Source organism: Manis pentadactyla, chromosome 6 (assembly GCF_030020395.1).
Source record: "Manis pentadactyla isolate mManPen7 chromosome 6, mManPen7.hap1, whole genome shotgun sequence".
NCBI classification, from domain to species: domain Eukaryota; kingdom Metazoa; phylum Chordata; class Mammalia; order Pholidota; family Manidae; genus Manis; species Manis pentadactyla.
The window spans coordinates 21,882,870-21,905,737 of record NC_080024.1 but is presented as its reverse complement, the minus strand read 5'-3'; the positions used below and the strand labels follow the sequence as shown (position 1 = coordinate 21,905,737).

Genomic DNA, 22,868 nt, shown 5'->3' with positions numbered 1-22,868 from the left:
AAGAATGACTCAATAATAGCTTTAAAATGCATTAAAACTATGCTGTTGAAATAATCATATAGAGTAGAAACTTTAAAGAATAATTAGAAACTGAGGAGTATTAGATTTAAAAATGCTTAAATACCTGTGAAAACAAAATTTCGCAAATGTAATCCTACTCCTCACAGTCTAAGCACACAATAATGGAAGTACACATAAAGGTCAAGAAATTGAACAAATACATAAGTAAGAAAGGAAGTCTTTCTTTGACTAACTTTAGTTTCCATACTTAGACTGTAAATGTCGATTAGCTCAATCAAGTCTTGTTGATAATGTCAGCTGTCAGTCATTCCTGGATAGTGATGTATGCAGTTTTGTCAGTGGTCAATTGGCTACTGGAGTGATGAATGAAATAACGAGGGCACAGAAGCCTGAACAAAACTTCTCTATTTCTGGTAAATACCTCCTCACATGGGAATTGAAGATAAGGAGAGAAAAAACACATTAATCTTGATGTAGTGTTTATTTAATGCAGTGTCTATCTTAAACATTTGTCTTTGAGTCTTGAAATTTTAAAAATTAGTGTAAAGAGTCAATGATTAATCATAACCATTTCCTTGCCCCCAAGTCCAAGTGCTTTCACAACATAGGTTCATTCTTAACTTGTGGTTGGTATGATTTCTTGGTGTGGCTCTCCTTCAGTCAGTGACTCAGGGATATGGGCAGCCATCTTGTACATACACCATCTGGGACATGGTCATCCAAAGTCATTGTGGATGATGGGGAAGAGAAATGATAAACTATAATGGGGTGTTTAAAGGCTAGGACTGGAAATGGCTTACATCATTTGCACTCATATCCTGTCTTTCAGAATACAATCACTTTGACTCAGTTTAACTGCAAGGAAGGCACAGAAACGTAGAGAGCCCTTAATAGTCTCTGCTGCACTTACCAAACTTGTTTAAGTAGTCATTTAAATCTATGTTTTTAACTATATCACATCCAGTTAAGCCATGGTTTGAAAATACCAGCTACCAAATTAGCACTTAATATGTATAGGACTAATTACATTATTTAATTTGAAAACTTAAGAAAAAAATGCATACATATGGTAAAATATTCAAACAGTAAAGAAAGGTAATATAAAAACTAATGAATTCTCTTTTCTTTGCTTTGACTCCCATTTACTACATCCATTGGTGACCACTATTAAGATTCTCTGTCTCTCAAAATATTTTATACATATGTTAGCACTTACCTATATAGATCCTTCTTATTTTATAAAGATAGAATGATTTTGTTTATATGCTATTCTGTAAATTTATTTTTTAAATTAAAAATGTATCAGAGTGCTAATCCCTATAAGCACATATAAATTTGTGTGTGTATTTATATGTGCTAATCCCTATAAGCACATATATTTTAATTTCACGATGATATTAAAAATATTTAACAGCCATTATAGCATAGGCACTGACCAATCAGAATGGATGCTGGATATAGGGTGGGAGAAAGGTCCTGGGGGTGCAGGTGTACCAAGAATTACTTTAATTAGCATACAGTGGTGAATAAGCTGGGAAGGGAGTGGCACCCAAAGAAGGGGATAGGATGGTAATGCGAGGAGAAGATATGGAGGACTTTGCTCAGGGCATCATCTGTTTTCTAAGATGAATACCTTTCTATATTTAAAGAACAAAAAAAAGCAATACCTGTGCACAAGGGTTATATCAACCTTGTGTGTCCCTCATTCTATTATGTAGTATATAAGAATAGTACCATAGTTTAAAAAATAAATATTCTGATGTTTGATTAGATTATTTTTAATACCTAATATTTAAGGACTACTGCAGATTACCTTGACCCAATGTTGGCATAATTATATATCATCAGGTGTGTCTTTATTCAGTTTCATGATCAAATGATTAAAGATATATTCCATTCTTGTTTAGTTATCATTTTATAATAGTATTAAAATCATTAGATTTGTTGATTGGATTTAGATTAATTAGTGTGAGTTTGTTTTCTTAACTATAAAATGGAGACAATATAAGCTTCAAAGCAATATGGCATAGTTTATTATTCTAGATTAATTTTACAATAATTTCCTATGGCTTCTCAAAGTTAACACTGAAGTTTTATTTGAGTTAAACTAAATTTTTATATGAAACATCTTAAGAAGTTTGTCAGTAGACTTTGTAGCTGAGTCCATGGACTACTTATATTAAATCAGAAACTATTTTATATCTCTGAATAAAGTGTATTTTTCTTTCTTTAATTAGGCTTAATATGTTTCTTATTAGTATTCTATATTAGATATTTTATATTCATATTGTTATATTTAATGGAATATTTTTCTTTTATACCCTCTGATCATTCACTACATATATGAAGTTTGCTGAATTTTATAATTATACTACATTTGCAATGATATGGCCTTTTTACTGTTCCTGTTCCCTTTTCACCTCATACACATCATCTATGTATATCATCTATCAATGAAATCACAATATCTGCAATTAATGATAATTTTATCTACTTCATTCCAATACTTAATGCTTATTCACCTTAATTTTTCTACATATTTGTACTCTAGCTTTCTCAATGATGTGATTTTTCACTTATGCTGTTCTTTCATGAGACTGAGTCCTTGAAGTGCAAGGATATTCAACTTATATTTGTGGTCTGGTAACTAACATAATGCCTGACACATGAGTAAACAATTGTTGAGTGAATGCCTGAGTGAATAATGTTGAACTTCAGGTTCAAAACTGGTCTGTGTAATTCCTTGAATGTTCAATGAAAAACAAAAACAAGATAGAGAAACAGACATGAGTCAAATGGCATGGATGTGGGGTCTGTTAGAAACCCAAGAGGCTCATGTGGCAGGAAGCCAAATAGATATTTTTGCTTCCTAGTCAGGATAGATACAGGGGATACCTCACTGATACATCACTTAAATGGAGAGTGAGTTAAGTTACCCACCTCTCTTTCATTCTTTGCATATGAGCAGCAAGTCTGTATTTAATCTCCACTGGCTGGCCAGTGAAGGAAGAACACCTTTTATTATTGATCTGGGACAAACAGAGACAGTCAGCAGTTAACTAGATGTGGGACTGGGATTCTGACAAGTGGGATCATACTAAAGTCAGATTTAATCAATATCCCATAAAAATATTAAACCTGGAATTTGATTAAGATAGAATGTTTTATAATAAATAAGTAGAGTATGAAATAACATAATGAATTCACTAAATCGTTGAAACTAACATTTGCCACTGATTGCAGCAATAATTAAAATACCCACAGAAATAGTTAATGTTTATTAAGGATTTATTAGGTGTCAAGCATGTGATTAGTGCTTTATAGAGATTATCTCACTCAATATTCATAGCAACCTGTGAATGAATCAGATATTATTTTGGTTGTATTTTACAGATGGGAAATATGATTTAGAAAGTTTGTTAAATAGCTTGGCCAAATTCATATACCAGTGTGTTTGGGTGATGAATTGCTAGAAAAAGCCAGGATTTTTAATCCTGGTTTTTATTTCACCTGGAGAGCTTTATGATACATACCAATGTCAGAGCCTCACATTCAGAAATTATTACCTAATTGGCCTGGGATGGGACCCAGTGGTATTGGTTATTTTTTAAGACCCTTTTGGTGATTTCAATGTGTGGTTGGAGTTGAGAACCACTGACCTATCATATCATAGTACTGAGAGCTTAGCTTTGCCCTCCAGTTGTACCTTGTCAATGCAAATAAATGGTAATGGTTATGTAGCTTGAAAGAATAGTTTTAAGATTTGTTTTACTTCTACCCTCTATGCATTTCCTTAGTTAGGTATCTCACAATGACTTCACTGATCCTGCCTATCCATTTATTGGCTCTTGTCTCCTGGAACGTGTCAGACTACAGGCTGGGTGATAAAAGGGGGCTTATGTTTTGCCTCTGCAAGTTCAGCTATATTTAGCTAGGATTGCTGTTAGCAGGACACTTGCTACTCTTATTGTAAATCTTTTAAATGGTTGTTTGGTTATTATTATGTTTTCCTATATTATTCTTAGCTACATCAAGTAGGCCATATATAGTTGATAAGGTTTTATTAAATGCCTTATTGTATAAGTTTCATATAATGATTGGTTTAATAGTACTTATAAGAAAATGCTGTAGATAATAAGTTTATGGTCCTAGATGTTTCCGTGTAGTCAAAAAATAGTGTACGACTGGATTCTGATCCACCTTGCTGTGTTTTCTAACATGATAATTTACCCTCTTTCCATTTCCAACCTAAACAACATTATTAAAATGAAGTATCAGTGCAACAATAGAAAGATGGAATAAACATACAGTTCATGAAAAGTGAAATACAAAACAGTTTAACCAAATTAATTTGAGAAAGGCCAATGAAATACAGCTTTATGTATGAATTAACAACTTTTTCCATAGACTTTTAATCTTATAATTTACAATGTTACTATTTTTATTGTCCTCATGATAGAAGGCAAGCTCCACAAGGAAGGGAATTTTATTTGCTTCATTCAGTGATACATTGTAAGAGCTGAAACCTGTTCCTGTCATGAAACAGGCACTCAATAATAAATAGTAGTCAAAAGAAATGTTACTAAATAAACTATATTAAATATGAGTAAGTGTGTGCATATGTGGTACATACCATAAACAAAAGTGTGGTGAATTGCAAACAGTAGTATTGGCAGGGGTATAAATCCCTATAGCATTTCTGAAGAGCAATCTGTTAAGAGATATTGTGTTTTTGTTAAATATTTATTTTGAATTATTATTTATACTTCTAGAATTGTGCTTTAAGGATATAAACAGTGAAGTGTAGATTTATAGACAGAAAACTGTGTTCATAGCATTGATAATCATAGTAGAGCAAAAATACCTGAATGTTAAATAAAACATGCACTTTTCAGTCTTTCAAAACTGACCGAATAATATGAAAATTCAATGATATAATGTTAAATAAAAATAGAGGGTCGATAATAGAGCATGGTCCCAATTTTGTTAAAACTGAAAAGAAGGACAGATAAATTATTAAACCAAAATCTTAATAGTAATTATATCTGGGTGTTGAGAATAAGATTGCTTTTAATTTTTAAAAATATTTTAGTATTATAAAATTCATGAAAATTCTATATGATCATATATTATTTTGTTAACCAGAAAATAACTTCATTTATAAAAATTGGCTTTGTCATTTTCCAGCTCTTGAGGATATAGTAAAGAACCTATTGCAATATAATTTCATACAGGCAAGACTTTTTATCTGCTTTTTTCATTGGTGGATTTTTCATGCCTAAAATAATATTTGGGATAAAGTAGCCTTTATAATTATTTTCTAAATAAATTAATGAGTGCACAAACAAATGATATGCCTCCTTCTCTAAAGGCAGTTTTAAAGGGAAAAGTTTAAGGGGATTAATTACTTCCTTTTCTTGCAGAGGGGAGCAATTAATCTATCCATTATGAAGTGTTGATTAAATACCTGTTCATAACATACCTGCCTTCCGCTGAGGAGAGATTACTTTCTCATGGACTGAAAATAATCTTTGATCTGTAGTTAGAGTTTGCTTGGTGGGGAGGAAGGTGACCAGCACATGGCAGTTATGGATTTTAGTGTATGTGAGCTTTAAAATGATTCTGACTATAATCTTTGACCTTAAGTACCTTTAAATTAGCACTGTGTCCTTAGAGTTAAAGAAGAAAACCATAAGTAATCAATTAGCAAATGTTATTATTTTGTGATCCAATGACCATATTTTTAGTTCACCATTTGGAGAGGACAAAAGGATACAAGATTAGTCACAGATTTTGCTGGCGTACTGCTGGGGATGGAAACACCAAGAAAGGATAATTGATGAATAGTATGAGACAGTACTATATTGTTCTTCATTGTCATTCAGTAGGGGACGTTTTCAAATTTTTACCATGTAACATGCAGTTTAGACTTCTGCAACTAGAAATGTGCCTTATTTAACATTTTATCTTTTTGCATATTTTCTCAAAATGAAAATAGGAAATAAAGGACCTAAGGAAAGTCCTGAAGAAATGTAATAGTAATGTTCATGTTGTAATTTAATTTTAAATAAAACAGTATTAATGTGTACAGTGATTTGGTTATTTTACATAGATGTCTTGCTTTATTTTTTCTCTAGGATTCAGAATTTCCCTCAGATACACAACCAAATCCAAATCTTTGTTTATGTAAAGAAAATATTGATCCAGCAAAATTTGACTACAAGCTGAATAACATATTTCGACTTCATGAACTTCCAGTGAGCTGGTAGGACTCTTGATGTTTTATTAACTCCTTTAAGATTTTATTGTTATGTCTAAATTGTGGTGCTCTTACAGCTTTTCGTGGTCAAAGCAGTCTGCTTTTAGCTTGTTTCCAAATTGCTGCACATAACAGTGAAAGAACCTGCTTATTACTGCAAGAATCTTAAAGCTAATTGGTTTAGGCACTTGGTGGCAGTAAAGACTAAGTGCACTGTTGTGCATATTAATTGTAAAGGTTGCAGCTTAAAATAAGGCACAAAGCATTTTTAGAGAGGTATATAGAATATATTTTAAAGATAAGATCTCAGCAACTATGAATTTCATTTGATTATTTTACTTACAATTTTACCAGTGCATGTTTTCCTTTTCCTCATTAACAAATCATTTGTTTTGTTTGTTTTGAGGACCATATTTTTTGGGAACCATAATCACATCAGTTTAAAGATCAAACTTATTATTTGGTATTCATTGAAGTGCATTATTTCATGACTGCATATTTATATTCATAGGAGACTTGTTTTATATTTTGTAAATTTTATACTGTTCAGAGTTTTTGAGAAGGATATTTTTGTGGGGAATCTGTAAATTTGCATTTATCATTTAGTTCTGTGGTACATTTTAGTAAGTGGTCACCTAGATAATCATGGATATATTACTTTGATTATGGCTAGATAAGTAATATTATCTTCCTGCATTTATTCATATAATCCCAAGTTTATGTCATCAATCTTTGAAAAATCTAAGGCTTGTACGAAAATGTATGACAAACATTACGTAATTGCTCCTGTTATTTTTAATGAGGATAAATGTCTCAGAATAGGATGTTAACCAACTCTGATAACTTATATACATTTACCTGTGTTGATCGTTTTTTTATTTGCAAAATTTCCTCTTCTTTAGATGACTTTATGTGTAATTTACTTTCTAAGCCCTTTTTATTTCCATACATCAATAATACTGTCTATGGTATGTTACTTAAGAGCACAGCAGATACCTATCTTACATGCTGTTTCCAAAACCAATAGGTTAATGAATGAATTGAAACGGTCTGTTAGTAAAGGAAACCATAAAAATGATATACATTCATATCTTAAGTATTCTATTTCAACTTAAAACAGTTCATTTGCATTCACATGCCAGTCTTTTGATGTAGGCCATGGCTTTTTCTTTGATTAAGTGATTGTTGATTGGAACTCTACACCATATTTCTTGCATAAGCTATACCAGTAACACATCATTTACAATTTCAATTTTGTGATTTCCTTAATCTGAAATAAGAACATCAGACATTCAGACGATGGTCACCTCACCTTTCCATAGCATGAATTTAATTTTCTTTGACAGCAATTTTCCTTGTCATACTCATATTTCATCACCTTGAATAATCTTTACATTACAATAGCAAACACAACTGACTATAAGAAGATTTAGTAACAAACTCCTTTGACTCTTTGTAATTATGGACCTTAGCTGGTGGGATTATCCTGTTGCTGGTCTACTTGGGCATAGTCTTGTTGCAGGAACCGCGGGAACTGTGAACAAGGAGTTGGACACCGAGACGTTTGGTGAGAAGCAGCATTTATTAGTGCCGGCACTGGCTCAGCAGATTCCCGTCCAAAGGCTGAGCCCGAGTGCAGCAGGGCTGTGCCTTTTATACATTCACTACAAGGTTGGTGCGGGAGTCAGCATCCAGGAACCATTGCAGGGGGAGCTATTAGGTCACTGTAGGTGTATTCAGTTTGCTAGTTATATTTTAATCTACCTCTGTAAGGGTTACCTGGATACCATATTAGTTATAAGAATTAAGTTCTTCTATGGTGTATAGGTTACTTAATTTCATCAAGGTAACAGTAATAGTAATGAAAGAATATCAATGATAGCAACAAAGTGTTTTACTAAGCATCTATAAATGCCAGGATTCAGCTGCTTTATCCATGCTAATGGGCTTCCATGACTGATCAACAAGCTTTTCCATACCACTGAGTCCTGGTGGGAGGAATACATTGTTAACACTGTTTCAATTTCAAGCACCCAAGCACCTTGTGATTCCTGAAGCCTCAACAGAAACTTTGTCTCCTTGGCTTCCTACCACAGTCTGAGAGCTCTGAGTGGTAGGAGTGCAGTGAGCACAGCTAGTGTGTTTTACAAAGAGAATGGGCAAGGTTCATCAACCCAACAATTAAGTGAAGGTTAAAGGGAAAAGCTTCTATTAAGTGCAAATGTGGAGAAGAGAAAAACAGAGAAACATTTACTTCTTAGTCAAAGACAAAATCTGAATTTCAGCTTAATTTATTTCCAGCCTTTGGAAAGACAGCTGCCCTGATTAACTACTAATACAACCCAGGGAATAATTTCTCTGTCACAATCTTTACTAGTTAGCCCATTAGGAGAGAAGACTCCAGTATTATGAGTTAAGCAGTAAAAAATGAATAATCACTAATTTCCTAGAGACTGAGGTATGAATCACTAATCATACCTGGAAGGAAGATTAAACTGTGATTTTGTGACAACTCATTTACCTGGGCCTTTTTATTTTTTTTTGCCTGTCTTCTTCATTTCTAATTTGTCTCAGTTTCTTCTGCCTTATGCTGCATTTCTTCTTTGCCCTCTCCCACATATTTTATTCTACTTCTTGCTCTGTGCTCTCATTCTACAGTACCAACCCTTAAGTAGCCATAATATATAATTCAATTGTAAATGTTAAGTGCTCTTCAAATTACTTTATATTCTCTATTCTTAATTTTAAAACCAAATCACTCACTGCCCATACCCTGCATACATACAGAGAGGTTTGGTGCTTTCTAAGTCTTTAGCATAATGTTTATTGACTTAATTACATGTTTATTTAAATAATTTTTTAAAAGGTATTTGTTTTGTTAGTAACTGTGAATTCACTTATTTATTTTTGTCAATTACCATTAGTAGGAATTAAGTTCTTCTATGGTATATAGGCTACTTAATTTCATCAGGGTAATAGTAATAGTAATGAAAGAATATCAGTGATAGCAACAAAGTGTTTTACTAAGCATCTATAAACGCCAGGATTCAGCTGCTTTATCCGTGCTCTCTTTGACTTTTATGTTTCTGTAAGACAGTTATTATTTTCCTCATTTGTCTCCCTGCTCCCTGCCTTCCTCCTTCTCTCTCTTCAACTCCCTTTTCCTTCTTCCTTCTCTCTCTCTCTCTCTCTCTCTCTGTCACACACAGACACACACAGACACACACACACACACACACACACACACACACACACACACACAGACACACACACACACACACACACACACACAGACACACACACACACACACACACACACACACACAAGTGAGACCCAGAGACCTTGAGAATCATAGAGAAAAATAATTTATATCAGGTCTTGTTAACTCAAAAGCAAACTACAAAATAGTGAATAAATCATACATTATTTTGAAGAAAAATGCCAAGGAAATAGTCTCTACTTTTACAATCAAACAGACAAATTTGCTAGTAACATAAACTACATAACTTATGAGTTTGACCAGGATCTTTTTATCCCCTGGTGAGCATGATCTAGAATAATTGTTTTAAACATAAATATTAAAATAACTAATTGGATTATGTTTAAGTGTAGATTTTGTTAATTATATGTCCTTTCCCTGAAAAAACTGATTTATTAAAATTATTTTTACTATGTTTTTCTAACAAGGTCATAATAAATAAAATAAATGGATATTAAATTCCAGATAATTTAAAAATTCTTAATGAATTACTAATTTGCATTTTTATAGAGTTCAATTTCATAGTTAGAAGAACCAGAAGGAAAATAAATCAGATCATTATGAGAGTTTATAAGTTCTGATTTAGGTAGTATCTTTCTCGTACTTTTATAGGATGGTTCCCATTTGGTCTAGAAAATGTCTTCCATTAACTCCTATAAGTTAATTTTTTTTGTTACTAGACAACCCTCTACTAAACCTCTGCTGTTTTCTTAGAAGCTGCTCTGCTCATTTTAAATGAAATTTTTGGCAGAAGTTCTGGCTGAACTCATAGCTGCCTCTTGCTCTCCCTGACCTTCCCTCTAGTGGAGTTCCCTTCCTTTCCTCTGCTCTGAAACTACTCTTGTCAGTCACTTGTTTCTTTCTGTTGCCACCACCAGTGGTCACTTATCTGTTCTCATTTTCTTCTGCAGTCAATACAACTGACCACCCGTGATTGTCCTCTCTTGATCCCATTTGTATGGTCCTGGTTTTCCTGCTGACCCTCCCACTTTCCTGCTCAGTGTTCTGGACTTAGCCTCACAGCTTTATCTTTCACTATCTACAATTCTTAGCCTCACAGCTTTATCTTTCACTATCTACAATTTCTCAGGTGGCCTCTCCCATTTTCAGGCTTTAAATACTCTTCATATTTTGATAATTCCCATGGTGGTATCTCTACCATTGACATCTCCTCCAAGCCTGAATATCTAATAGGCTTCTCCAATTTTTCATGTCCAGAAAGAGTCTTTTTTTTCCACTTAAAAACTTGATCTTCTAACCTTTCTCATTTTTGCAAAAGCAAAATGTGAACTTTTTCAAGCTAAAAGCCTAGGAGTCATTTCATTCCTCATTATCTAATTCTGCAATTCCTACCATTAAACCAACCAGTAAGTCTGATAGGCTTTCCCTCCAGAATATAATTTCATTTTTTCTGGCTCTCACACTATTGCAAAAGCTTACCTTGCCTTACAATAATTCACTCACTTCCCAACAGTTGAACATATCTTTCAAAAATGCAAGTCAGATCATAAGATTCCCTACTTGAAACACAATAATGTCTTACCCTTGCTTTTGAATCTCCTGCCTACTTCTTTGGCCACATGCTCTCCCTGCTTCTGCCCAGAGCCTTTAGCTACCCCAGGCTTCTCACTGTTCTGCTACTATACCACATTTATCCCAACCCCCAGGTCTTTACTCTAGCACTTCTCTCTACTTTTGTTGTTACTTCTCCAACTTTTGCATGTGTGACTTTCTTATCTCCAGTATCTCAGCTCAATGTCACCTCCTCAGAGAGGCAGTTTCTGAAAAATGCAACTAATATTTTCCTCCTACTCTTCCAGTCACTTACAGTCCCATCATTCTACTTTATTTCCATCATGTTTTTCAGTAGGCATGCAACATAAATTTTAGTGTTTTAGAAAAAGAAAAAAAGTAAAGAAAATGTTAGATTCTGTCTCCCAGTCTTCTGAAGTGAGTTGTCATGTGACTAATTCTGACCAGTGCCAGGTATACCAGTGCCAGGCCTAACCCCTAAGACTTGCATTGGGATTCTCTGCTCTCTCCAATCTCATCCTCAGAGCTGAATCAAAGGACTTTGAAAGTGAAGAACCACATGCTAGAAGAATCATATGTCCCTGAGTCATCTGTTGGAGAGTTCCCTGACCTTCATCAAGTTTTATCTGAAGTACTCTTTAATAGCCCTGACTAATGCACTGGAGTTTTGTAAAAATAGATGAGCTAGGGTACATAAGATAAATGTTGAAGGTACTTTTACACTAATTGATTCAACAAAAATTTACTGAGCATTTGTCAGACACTATTCTGGGCAGCTAACTAAATATACAGAAATCTGTTTCCAGAAAGCTTGTATTTGTTTCAGGGAATAGGTAATAAACCAATAATGAGCACATATCCATAGTGCTTTAGAGAAACATCAGGTAGGACAGAGGAAAATGGAGTGCAGGGTGGCTTCCAGTTTAAGGAGAGTGGCTGGGCTGTTCTGAGAAGGTGACCTGTAGTAAACCTGAAGTAGGTGAGGAATGAGACATGTAGAACTAAGGAAGAAAATTAGAGTCAGGGAGAGCAGCAAATGCAAAGTCCTTGAGGTGCAGCATGTCCACAACAAAGAGTCCAGTATAAACAGAGTAAGTGAGCTTGGAGAAGAGAAGGGGGGAATGAAGTTAGGTACTTGGGGAACAAAAGAGGTGTGATGTAGGGCCTTATAGATCATAAGAAAGAGGAGTTTGAATTTTATTCTGAGAGTGACAGAAAGCTATTGGAGGATTTCGAGACGATTTAGCTATTTGACTTACGTAACAGCAAAATCATTTTGACTGCTGTGTGGAAATTAGACATTGCAGAGATTAAGGGCAGAAGCTGGCAGACTAGTTAGTAACTATTTCTCCAAGCCAAGAGTTATAAAGATATCCTGGGATTGGATGACAGTGGTAAAGGGACTAAGTGGCAAGGTATTTGATGAGAGAATCAAGATTTTCTGATAGGCTGGATGTGGGTTACCAGAGAGGATTTAAAGATGACTCCAGGGTTTCTGGTCAGAGCACATAGAGTGGAGTAGCTATTAATTTCAATGGGAAAGACTAAAGGAGAGGCAGGTTTTGAATTTGGTGTTGGGTGTGTTAAATGTGGGATGCTTATTAAATTTCTAAGGGACTTAGAGATAGGTGGGACTCCTTAGATTGTGCTGTGAATGCAATTCGCAATTGTATTTGCTCTCTGGCAACTAGTTAGGTTCCTGTCAGTACTATTCCATGCACTACCATGGAAGGAAACACCACAAATAAATAAAAAGTGTGACAAAATAGCTTTTAATGCAAAATATGGGCATTATGGAAATATAATTTTTAAACATGTGTCAATATAAAGCTTAATTTTTCTTATTGTTTTGGCTATAAATTATATATGCTTATAAGAAGTTGCTAGTTATATTTTAAAATAAGAGTTTTCAAATTAAATATTAAATCATTTTTATAACTATAAATTTAACTGATATTTTGCAATGTATATTTATAATAAGCTTAAATTATATTGTAATTCCTAAGATGTTTCTATCCTGTAAAAAACATGTTAGAGCAAATCGTATATTTAAACTTTAAATTATCATAAGGCAAGAACTTAGGGCTTCTTGAAACTTCAATAACATTCTCCTTATGAAGATAATAAGTATATGCAGATAAAAATATTTATAATCATTATTTTTAAGTAGTGTACAAAATAATTTAAAACAGGTTTTATAACAGAAAGATATATTCTGCTACAGATTCTATAGATTATAATCAAAGTACTAAGGTGTTCAGTTAGCTTCCATTAAATAATGATAATACTTAACACCATTAAATTTTAAGAAGGAAGAAATACATGAATTTACAGTAAATGTACACATGCATTTTAATGACTTGTTTATTTTTTGGGGTATGTTCCATAAATAAATACATCATCTAATTAGGAGATTAGATTTTCAATTTACTTATTGTCTTTAATGCCCTTGGATGTAGCTATCTTCAGTTTTGAACTAAGTTTGGACACTGGGTTTGCTGAGCAGCTAACATCTCCCAGAAGTTGTTCTCATTTGTGTTTTGGGTCAACTTATAGTTAAAATTATGGAAGAGTCTTCTCATTGGTCACAGATGATGCACAAAGCATTTTCAATTCCAGTGTTTCAGACTTAGAGAGCGACAGTTGCCCTTCTGGGGCTACAACAGGTTTTCATTCTGTTTTAATTATCTAAATCTATAGTAATAACCACAGTGACTTACAAGAAGGCATTGTTGGGCATATTATAATTATATATAGCAATTATGTAGTGTCAAAAAATGCATAAAAATTCTACCTATTGAATAAGGTTTGTACAAAAGAAACAATTTTTGTCTCCGTTAGGACACAGTTTCAGTTTTTTTCTTAAAAAAACAAGGCATTCACTTTTTCGATGTTATGTTATTCTGGTAAGTCAAATTTCCATGGAATGATACTATAGTAATAATATTCCAGTAAATATAGAAACCATTTCTCAGGTCACTTTCTTGCTTAGCTACATACTGGTATTTTCTATTACCTAAGTATAATATAACAGGAAATGGAAGTTTAAAACAAAGGTTAATATTTATAATGCAGAATGTCATGGAAGATGGTGTAGGGACAGGTATCATTGTACCTCTTTTCTCTTAAACTATTTAATATTTAAATTTATTTAGTATTTCAAACTATATTATATTCTTACATATACTGATAATTCAGTTTAAATAATTAAAGGTAGCGAGATGTGATGAAGTCTAAGGAGTCAGTGATTCCAGAAATTTCTGCCATTTTTAGTGGGATGCCTCACCTAAACTTGCCAAGATCTTATCTGTAATCCATTGAAAAGGTTATACATAAGGAATGGTGTCTCATAACTTATTTTTTTTCTTTCTATTCGCAATTGTGTGGTGAATGGTTGTAAACATGAATGCTTGTGCTAATAGGTTTAAATCTTAAACCAATTTTGGCAGTTTTTTATGTGGCCATGACTAGGCTGACATTGTCATGTTCATTTTATATTATTACTATTTTTATACCAATGCTTTATAATCTGAGTAAATAACAAAGCTTTTATTAGACTTATGCACCCAACTTACATAACAATATTTATGCTCTGAATTCAACGTTAAGGCTACTGACATTATCCCAAGGCAATAACTATTAACTCTGAGTACCTCATAAAAATAGGACATTTCAACTTGCATGTCTTGTGAGCTCTTCAAACTTAGCAGGTCTCAATGCCAGTTTCTTCTTTCTATCATCCCCTTCCCCTCTACCCCTCACCTTCTTCTTTCTCTAGTTTTGGCTAGTGTCATTATCCATATAGTCACCTAAGATGATACCCTTAAGTCCTCCTTATCACTTCCTGTCACATTCAGTCAATCACTTAAGTCTGTGTTTCCTATATCCACAATGAGTTGTATAGCCATTCATTTCTGTAATTTAGGCTCCCCCAATCCTCCCTACTGGTCTCTCTGCCTCCAGTTGTTGCTCCAACTTGAATAAATCCTCACTACTGCTGTTATAGTAATCTTTTTTAAATGACCTGATATCTTATTTCTGCTTTAAAATCTTTAATTATATTTCAAGCTCTCAAAACATACCTAGCTCTTCATAACCTTGCTCCAGTCTATTTTTCTATCCCTATTGTACCACTTGCCTCCATCCCACTATGCTGTAGACTCAGTGAAATCTTTTCATATGTTCATGCTTTAGCTCATGTTCCTTTGACTGGAATGCATTTAGCTCCTTTTTCTATTTGCAAATAGAAATCCCTATTTATACTTCCCTTCTGTACTCTTTGTACTAGATACACAATGTAGAGGCAAATAGAACAGGTCCTATTGAGTTCCAATGACTTATTCATGTATCTAGTCTCCTGATCCCTCAATGCATAGATCATATCTCCTTATGAGTAGACCCTGACATATAGGAGGTGCCTAGTATGTGTTGAAGGAATGAGTGCATGGATTGAGTGAAAATGCTATGTGCAGTCATAGGTTCCATAGCCAACTTATTAATTTTATTAAGGTATCATTGATATATACTCTTATGAAGGTTTCACAAAAAAAGCAATGTGGTTGCTACAGTCACCCATATTATTGAGTCCCTCCCATACCACACTGCAGTCACTGTCCATCAGTGTAGTAAGATGCCACAGAGTCACTACTTGTCCTCTCTGTGCTACACTGTCTTCCCCATGACTCCCCAACACACTATGTGAACTAATCATAATACTCCTCAATCCCCTTCTCCCTCCCTTCCCACCCACCCTCCCCTCTGGTAACTGTTAGTCCCTTCTTATAACCAACTTTTAAAAATATGGTATCCACTAATAATCTAGGTATTATCTGATGTCACCCTGTCCTTTAAATTTAATTTGGCTTGAGTGTCCAAGGATTTCTGTGAATGTCTGTGATCTAATTTTCCTACTCACAGTCATAGCCATATGTGACATACTCTGTGCAAAGAGGATAGCTACAAACATTACTCTCACCGTAACTAGAGTTACTTCTGTCATGCACTTAAGACCCAGTTGTCTCACATTTGGCAGGAAGTGTATGAGGCCCCTTTAATAGAGCCTGCCTTATTTGTTTGACACTCTAGTTTCCTTCCTGTTGCTTGTCCATATCCCCAAGAGTCAGTCCCCCTTCTCATATGTATTTTCTCCTCCCAGTTCTCAGACATCTGAGCTTTAATAAAGTATTGCTAAGACTCTTACTGCATTCCTGACTCTTCTACTTCTCCCTTACCCATTTGGCCTCCTTGATTTGCCTCTGATTCCTGACAGCTGAGTACCTTTTAACTCTGATCTTGGTGACACAGAACCCGGGCTTTTGCTCATTTATCTCCCAAATCTGTTCCTTACCTGTTCAACCTGATTTTCTTGGCAACAGGTTTTTCTTCATTTGTTGAGTGAGGATATACCTGACAAACCTGAATAATGCTTTTGTAGAGAAATTACAAGCTTAGAGTAGATTGCCTATTCTGCACTGGAACCATGTACTTAAGACTTTCAACTGGTAAAGAATATACAAGATGGAAAGTTAGGCATTACAGGTACCTTTGACATATGAATGTCATAAATATGGGGCAGGAGATGGTAAAATGTAATGAAAATCACCTCCCTTTTCAAATTAGATCATCACTGAGGAGGAGGGCCATTGATGTGGTCAAGGCCGCAGACATGATTGGATCACATTGTAAAACTTGGAGCTATGTGAAAGGAGAAAAAGTGGTCTTAACTGGGTCAGACACACCTATTCTCCTTGATTTTCTTCATTTATTCCATAATTGTATATTATATTCCTATCACGAGTCAGACCCTTTTCTAAACATTGGAAATAAAATTGTGCGTGTGCGTGTGTGTGTGTGTGTGTGTGTGTGTGTGTGTGTGTATGTGTGAGTCTGTGCCTTCTTTTAGTATCAGAACAATGTCTGGAACAGGGGAAGTATGTTTAAATAGTATGTATTAAGGATAATGAAAAATGTGATTTATGATATAGAAAGTAGGCTTTATTTACAAATACATGGGTAAATCTGGAGGGGAGGGAAAGAGCTTTTCCACAGGAAAAAGGCAACCATACTCCTGATATCAATATGAAGTTTCAGGTTAATCTGTCAAAGTTTAGGTATCTGCTACAGTTCTCGCAACTACCATTGCCACTGTGTAAGTTTTGTTACTTTCATTCTGTTTTTTTAAACCAGTCATATCAAAAATTTCTCAAGAGGCATAACAAACTGGTGATAAGTAAGGCATCACTTACCTTGATTTACTGAACATTTATTAAAAATAATATAAACTGCACAAGAAATTGTGATCTAGGAATAGAAAGAATTTACCTGCATTTGCTTTACATTTATGCTTACAGAAACTAAAACAATCAGCATATTACTTGATGAAATAAAAAATTACTTCCATTTACAAAATTTTCTTCCTAACATTTTCATATGTAAAATATTGTCAGAAACTGACATAATAATACCAGCAAGTCTCTTCTGAGGAAGCCAAATGTTGTATGTCTTAAGACCTGCTCTGTACATTTAAGTAGAAAGAATGGTTGATAAATAACCATTACAATTTCTTTGCAGTAATTTTGAAATTTTTTTCTTTTGGGAAAAGTGTATTACAGTACATTTAAATTTACTTGTCTAGTACATGACATATATGTTTTCCTTTTGTGCTTGGTAGACAACATACATATATTTGTAATAATGGACAGATTATACTGAGTCTTAGTTATTCTAGGAAACAAATTTTATTAATTTTAGTCTTTGCTACTAGTTACCTTAAGATTTACATATATTTCTTTTATAAAAGAAAACAACAAGAGAGAAATTATTATTAGCTCACAGATTTACAGATTTAGGAATTGGATTAGTCCAAATAAAAAGAGTTCTTAAGCTATTAACCAAAGTGATTTAAGAAGTACATTAATTTATTTTTGTTTAGCTGGATATTTCAAAAATGTTTTTTCCTTTAAATGATGGCTTTTACCCTGTTAATACATTGTAAAACCTGTATTTTTTAAAAAAATTTTATTTTGTTATCATTAATCGACAATTACATGAAGAACATTATGTTTACTAGGCTCTCCCCTACCCCAAGTCCCCCCCACAAACCCCATTGCAGTCACTGTCCATCAGCATAGTAAGATATTATAGAATCACTACTTGTCTTCTCTGTGTTGCAAAGCCCTGCCCTTTCTCCCACCCCCCCACATTATACATGCTAATCATAATATCCCCTTTTTTTTTTTTAAATAATTATTTTTTATTGAAGGGTAGTTGACGCACACTATTACATTACATTAGTTTCAACTGTACAACACAGTGATAAAACATTTATATACATAATTCTAGGATCCAGCTATCACCCTACCAAGCTGTTACAATATCTTGACTATATTCCTTATGCTATACATTACATCCCGGTTACTTATTTATTTTACCATTGGAAGTCTGTCCTTTTTTATTTATTTATTTTTATTTATTTATTTTTAATTTATTTTTTTGTGAGGGCATCTCTCATATTTATTGATCAAATGGTTGTTAAAGACAATAAAATTCTGTATAGGGGAGTCAATGCTCAATGCACAATCATTAAACCACCCCAAGCCTAATTTTCATCAGTCTCCAATCTTCTGAGGCATAACAAACAAGTTCTTACATGTAGAACAAATTCTTACATAATGAATAAGTTACATAGTGAACAGTACAAGGGCAGTCATCACAGAAACTTTCGGTTTTGCTCATGCATTATGAACTATAAACAGTCAGTTCAAATATGAATACTCATTTGGTTTTTATACTTGATTTATATGTGGATACCACATTTCTCTCTTTATTATTATTATTTTTAATAAAATGCTGAAGTGGTAGGTAGATACAAGATAAAGGTAGAAAACATAGTTTAGTGTTGTAAGAGAGCAAATGTAGATGATCAGGTGTGTGCCTGTAGACTATGTGTTAGTCCAAGCTAGACAAGGGCAACAAAACATCCACATATGCAGAAGATTTCTCTCAGAACCGGGGGGTGAGGTTCTAAGCCTCACCTCTGTTGATCCCCAATTTCTCACCTGATGGCCCCCCTGCGACTGTGCCTGTCTTAGGTTGTTCCTCCCTTGAGGAATCTTACCCGTCTCTGGCTAGCCAGTCATCTTCTGGGGCCATACAGGGAAATGTAAAGTTGGTAAGTGAGAGAGAAGCCTTACTGTTTGAAAAGGTTAGCTTTTTACTTCTTTGCATATTTATGCCCTGTGGCTTCTATGCCCAGCATTTGTCTTGAGGTATCTTTACCACTTGGAAGAATTATGATACTCGGTAAATTCGACATGTGGCACGAATTCTATTTAAGGGTTGTAATTAGAAAGGAAGAAGAAAAGCTATAGAAGTAGCAGGAGGAAGAAAACATGGGAAGATTGATTATTTCTTTGACATATCTTCTTGTAGAGTAACTTCAGCACGTATAGGTTTTAAACTACTACTTAAATTGCGCACACACATTAACATAATAGGAGTATAGTTACATAACCAAAGCATACCTGTAATAACCAGCCATCTCCAGTGAAACCAAGAAAACCAGTTAGGCACCTTAGGCATTTGTGAAAACTTATCTATGATATGGTGGATATTGTCCAACTGAACTTGAACAGTCTGAGAGAAATCAGACAAATTAAAACAACCCATTCCTGGGGAATGTTCACATCCCTTATGTTCTTTTAACAGTAAATAGTCTGTAGTTGTAAGATTTTGGAGCGCTACAATTTGCACTTCTCCTAATTCTTGGTTGAGTTACAACAGTATAGATCCAGTCAAATTTGTTGTTTTACTGTATGCACAGGCCAGCTTAGATATCTCCTTCCTCATTCCCATGGCAAGTCCAGGAGCTGGTGGGATGAGTGCATCTACAGCTGTAGCAGTGCGTGGATTGTTGTTGGGGTTTTTTGATGATCATCTTCTGGCATGAGTCTTCCAGAGAGTGCTGATGTTGGAAGTTCTCTTTCATATCGTATCTTAGTTCATTTTTGGGGTAGACCAATTAGGCTTTGATCTTCTGTATAGACGCAAACAGACCCTTTGCCTACACTTTTATATGCCCTTTATACCCTTGTGTAGAACTCATTGGAGGTTACCACACAGGAACTGCCCCCTTTTTTTTTTTTTTTTGGTATCACTAATCTACACTTACATGATGAATATTATGTTTACTAGGCTCTCCCCTATACCAGGTCTCCCCTATAAACCCCTTTACAGTCACTGTCCATCAGCATAGCAAAATGTTGTAGAATCACTACTTGCCTTCTCTGTGTTGTACAGCCCTCGCTTTTCTCCTACCCCCCCATGCATGCTAATCTTAATACCCCCCTACTTCTCCCCCCGCTTATCCCTCCCTACCCACCCATCTTCCCCAGTCCCTTTCCCTTTGGTACCTGTTAGTCCATTCTTGAGTTCTGTGATTCTGCTGCTGTTTTGTTCCTTCAGTTTTTCCTTTGTTCTTATATTCCACAGATAAGTGAAATCATTTGGTATTTCTCTTTCTCCGCTTGGCTTGTATCACTGAGCATAATACCTTCCAGCTCCATCCATGTTGCTGCAAATGATTGGATTTGCCCTTTTCTTATGGCTGAGTAGTATTCCATTGTGTATATGTACCACCTCTTCTTTATCCATTCATCTATCGATGGACATTTAGGTTGCTTCCAATTCTTGGCTATTGTAAATAGTGCTGCGATAAACATAGGGGTGCATCTGTCTTTCTGAAACTTGATTGCTGTGTTTTTAGGGTAAATTCCTAGGAGTGGAATTCCTGGGTCAAATGGTAAGTCTGTTTTGAGCATTTTGATGTACTTCCATACTGCTTTCCACAATGGTTGAACTAACTTACATTCCCACCAGCAGTGTAGGAGGGTTCCCCTTTCTCCACAGCCTCGCTAACATTTGTTGCGGTTTGTCTTTTGGATGGCAGCCATCCTTACTGGTGTGAGGTGATACCTCATTGTAGTTTTAATTTGCATTTCTCTGATAATTAGCGATGTGGAGCATCTTTTCATGTGTCTGTTGGCCATCTGTATTTCTTTTTTGGAGAACTGTCTGTTCAGTTCCTCTGCCCATTTTTTAATTGGGTTATTTGTTTTTTGTTTGTTGAGGCGTATGAGCTCTTTATATATTCTGGATGTCAAGCCTTTATCGGATGTGTCATTTTCAAATATATTCCCCAATACTGTAGGGATCCTTTTTGTTCTATTGATGGTGTCTTTTGCTGTACAGAAGCTTTTCAGCTTAATATAGTCCAACTTACTCATTTTTGCTGTTGTTTTCCTTGCCCGGGGAGATATGTTCAAGAAGAGGTCACTCATGTTTATGTCTAAGAGGTTTTTGCCTATGTTTTCTTCCAGGAGTTTAATGGTTTCATGGCTTACATTCAGGTCTTTGATCCATTTTGAGTTTACTTTTGTATATGGGGTTAGACAATGGTCCAGTTTCATTCTCCTACATGTAGCTGTCCAGTTTTGCCAGCACCACCTGTTGAAGAGACTGTCATTTTGCCATTGTATGTCCATGGCTCCTTTATCAAATATTAATTCACCATATATGTCTGGGTTAATGTCTGGATTCTCTAGTCTGTTCCATTGGTCTGTGGCTCTGCTCTTGTGCCAGTACCAAATTGTCTTGATTACTATGGCTTTATAGTAGAGCTTGAAGTTGGGGAGTGAGATCCCCCCTACTTTATTCTTCTTTCTCAGGATTGCTTTGGCTATTCGGGGTCTTTGGTGTTTCCATATGAATTTTTTAAATATTTGTTCCAGTTCATTGAAGAATGTTGCTGGTAGTTTCATAGGGATTGCATCAAATCTATATATTGCTTTGGGCAGGATGGCCATTTTGACGATATTAATTCTTCCTAGCCACAAGCATGGGATGAGTTTCCATCTGTTAGTGTCCCCTTTAATTTCTCTTAAGAGTGACTTGTAGTTTTCAGAGTATAAGTCTTTCACTTCTTTGGTTAGGTTTATTCCTAGGTATTTAATTTTTTTTGGTGCAATTGTGAATGGAGTTGTTTTCCTGATTTCTCTTTGTGTTGGTTCATTGTTAGTATATAGGAAAGCCACAGATTTCTGTGTTTTGATTTTGTATCCTGCAACTTTGCTGTATTCCGATATCAGTTCTAGTAGTTTTGGGCAGTCTTTAGGGTTTTTTATGTACAGTATCATGTCATCTGCAAATAGTGACAGTTTAACTTCTTCTTTACCAATCTGGATTCCTTGTATTTCTTTTTTTTGTCTGATTGCCGTGGCTAGGACCTCCAGTACTATGTTAAATAACAGTGGAGAGAGTGGGCATCCCTGTCTAGTTCCCGATCTCAGCGGAAATGCTTTCAGCTTCTCGCTGTTCAATATAATGTTGGCTGTGGGTTTTTCATAGATGGCCTTTATTATGTTGAGGTACTTGCCCTCTATTCCCATTTTGCTGAGAGTTTTTAACATGAATGGATGTTGAACTTTGTCAAATGCTTTTTCAGCATCTATGGAGATGATCATGTGGTTTTTGTCTTTCTTTTTGTTGATGTGGTGGATGATGTTGATGGACTTTCGAATGTTGTACCATCCTTGCATCCCTGGGATGAATCCCACTTGGTCATGTTGTACGATCCTTTTGATGTATTTTTGAATTCGGTTTGCTAATATTTTGTTGAGTATTTTTGCATCTACGTTCATCAGGGATATTGGTCTTTAGTTTTCTTTTTTGGTGGGGTCTTTGCCTGGTTTTGGTATTAGGGTGATGTTAGCTTCATAGAATGAGTTTGGGAGTATCCC

At 34.8% G+C, this 22,868-nt stretch overlaps 1 protein-coding gene across 5 annotated transcripts in view; it reads left to right on the top strand.

Moving 5' to 3' along the window:
* SPAG16 (sperm associated antigen 16) overlaps positions 1-22,868 on the top strand; it is a 974,490-nt gene that overhangs the window by 137,703 nt on the left and 813,919 nt on the right. For all 5 annotated transcript variants that reach the window (XM_057503578.1, XM_057503577.1, XM_057503581.1 and 2 more), the window contains one exon: positions 6,159-6,286. In XM_057503578.1, coding sequence (XP_057359561.1) covers positions 6,159-6,286 — 128 coding nt within the window. The remainder of the gene's footprint in view (positions 1-6,158; positions 6,287-22,868) is intronic.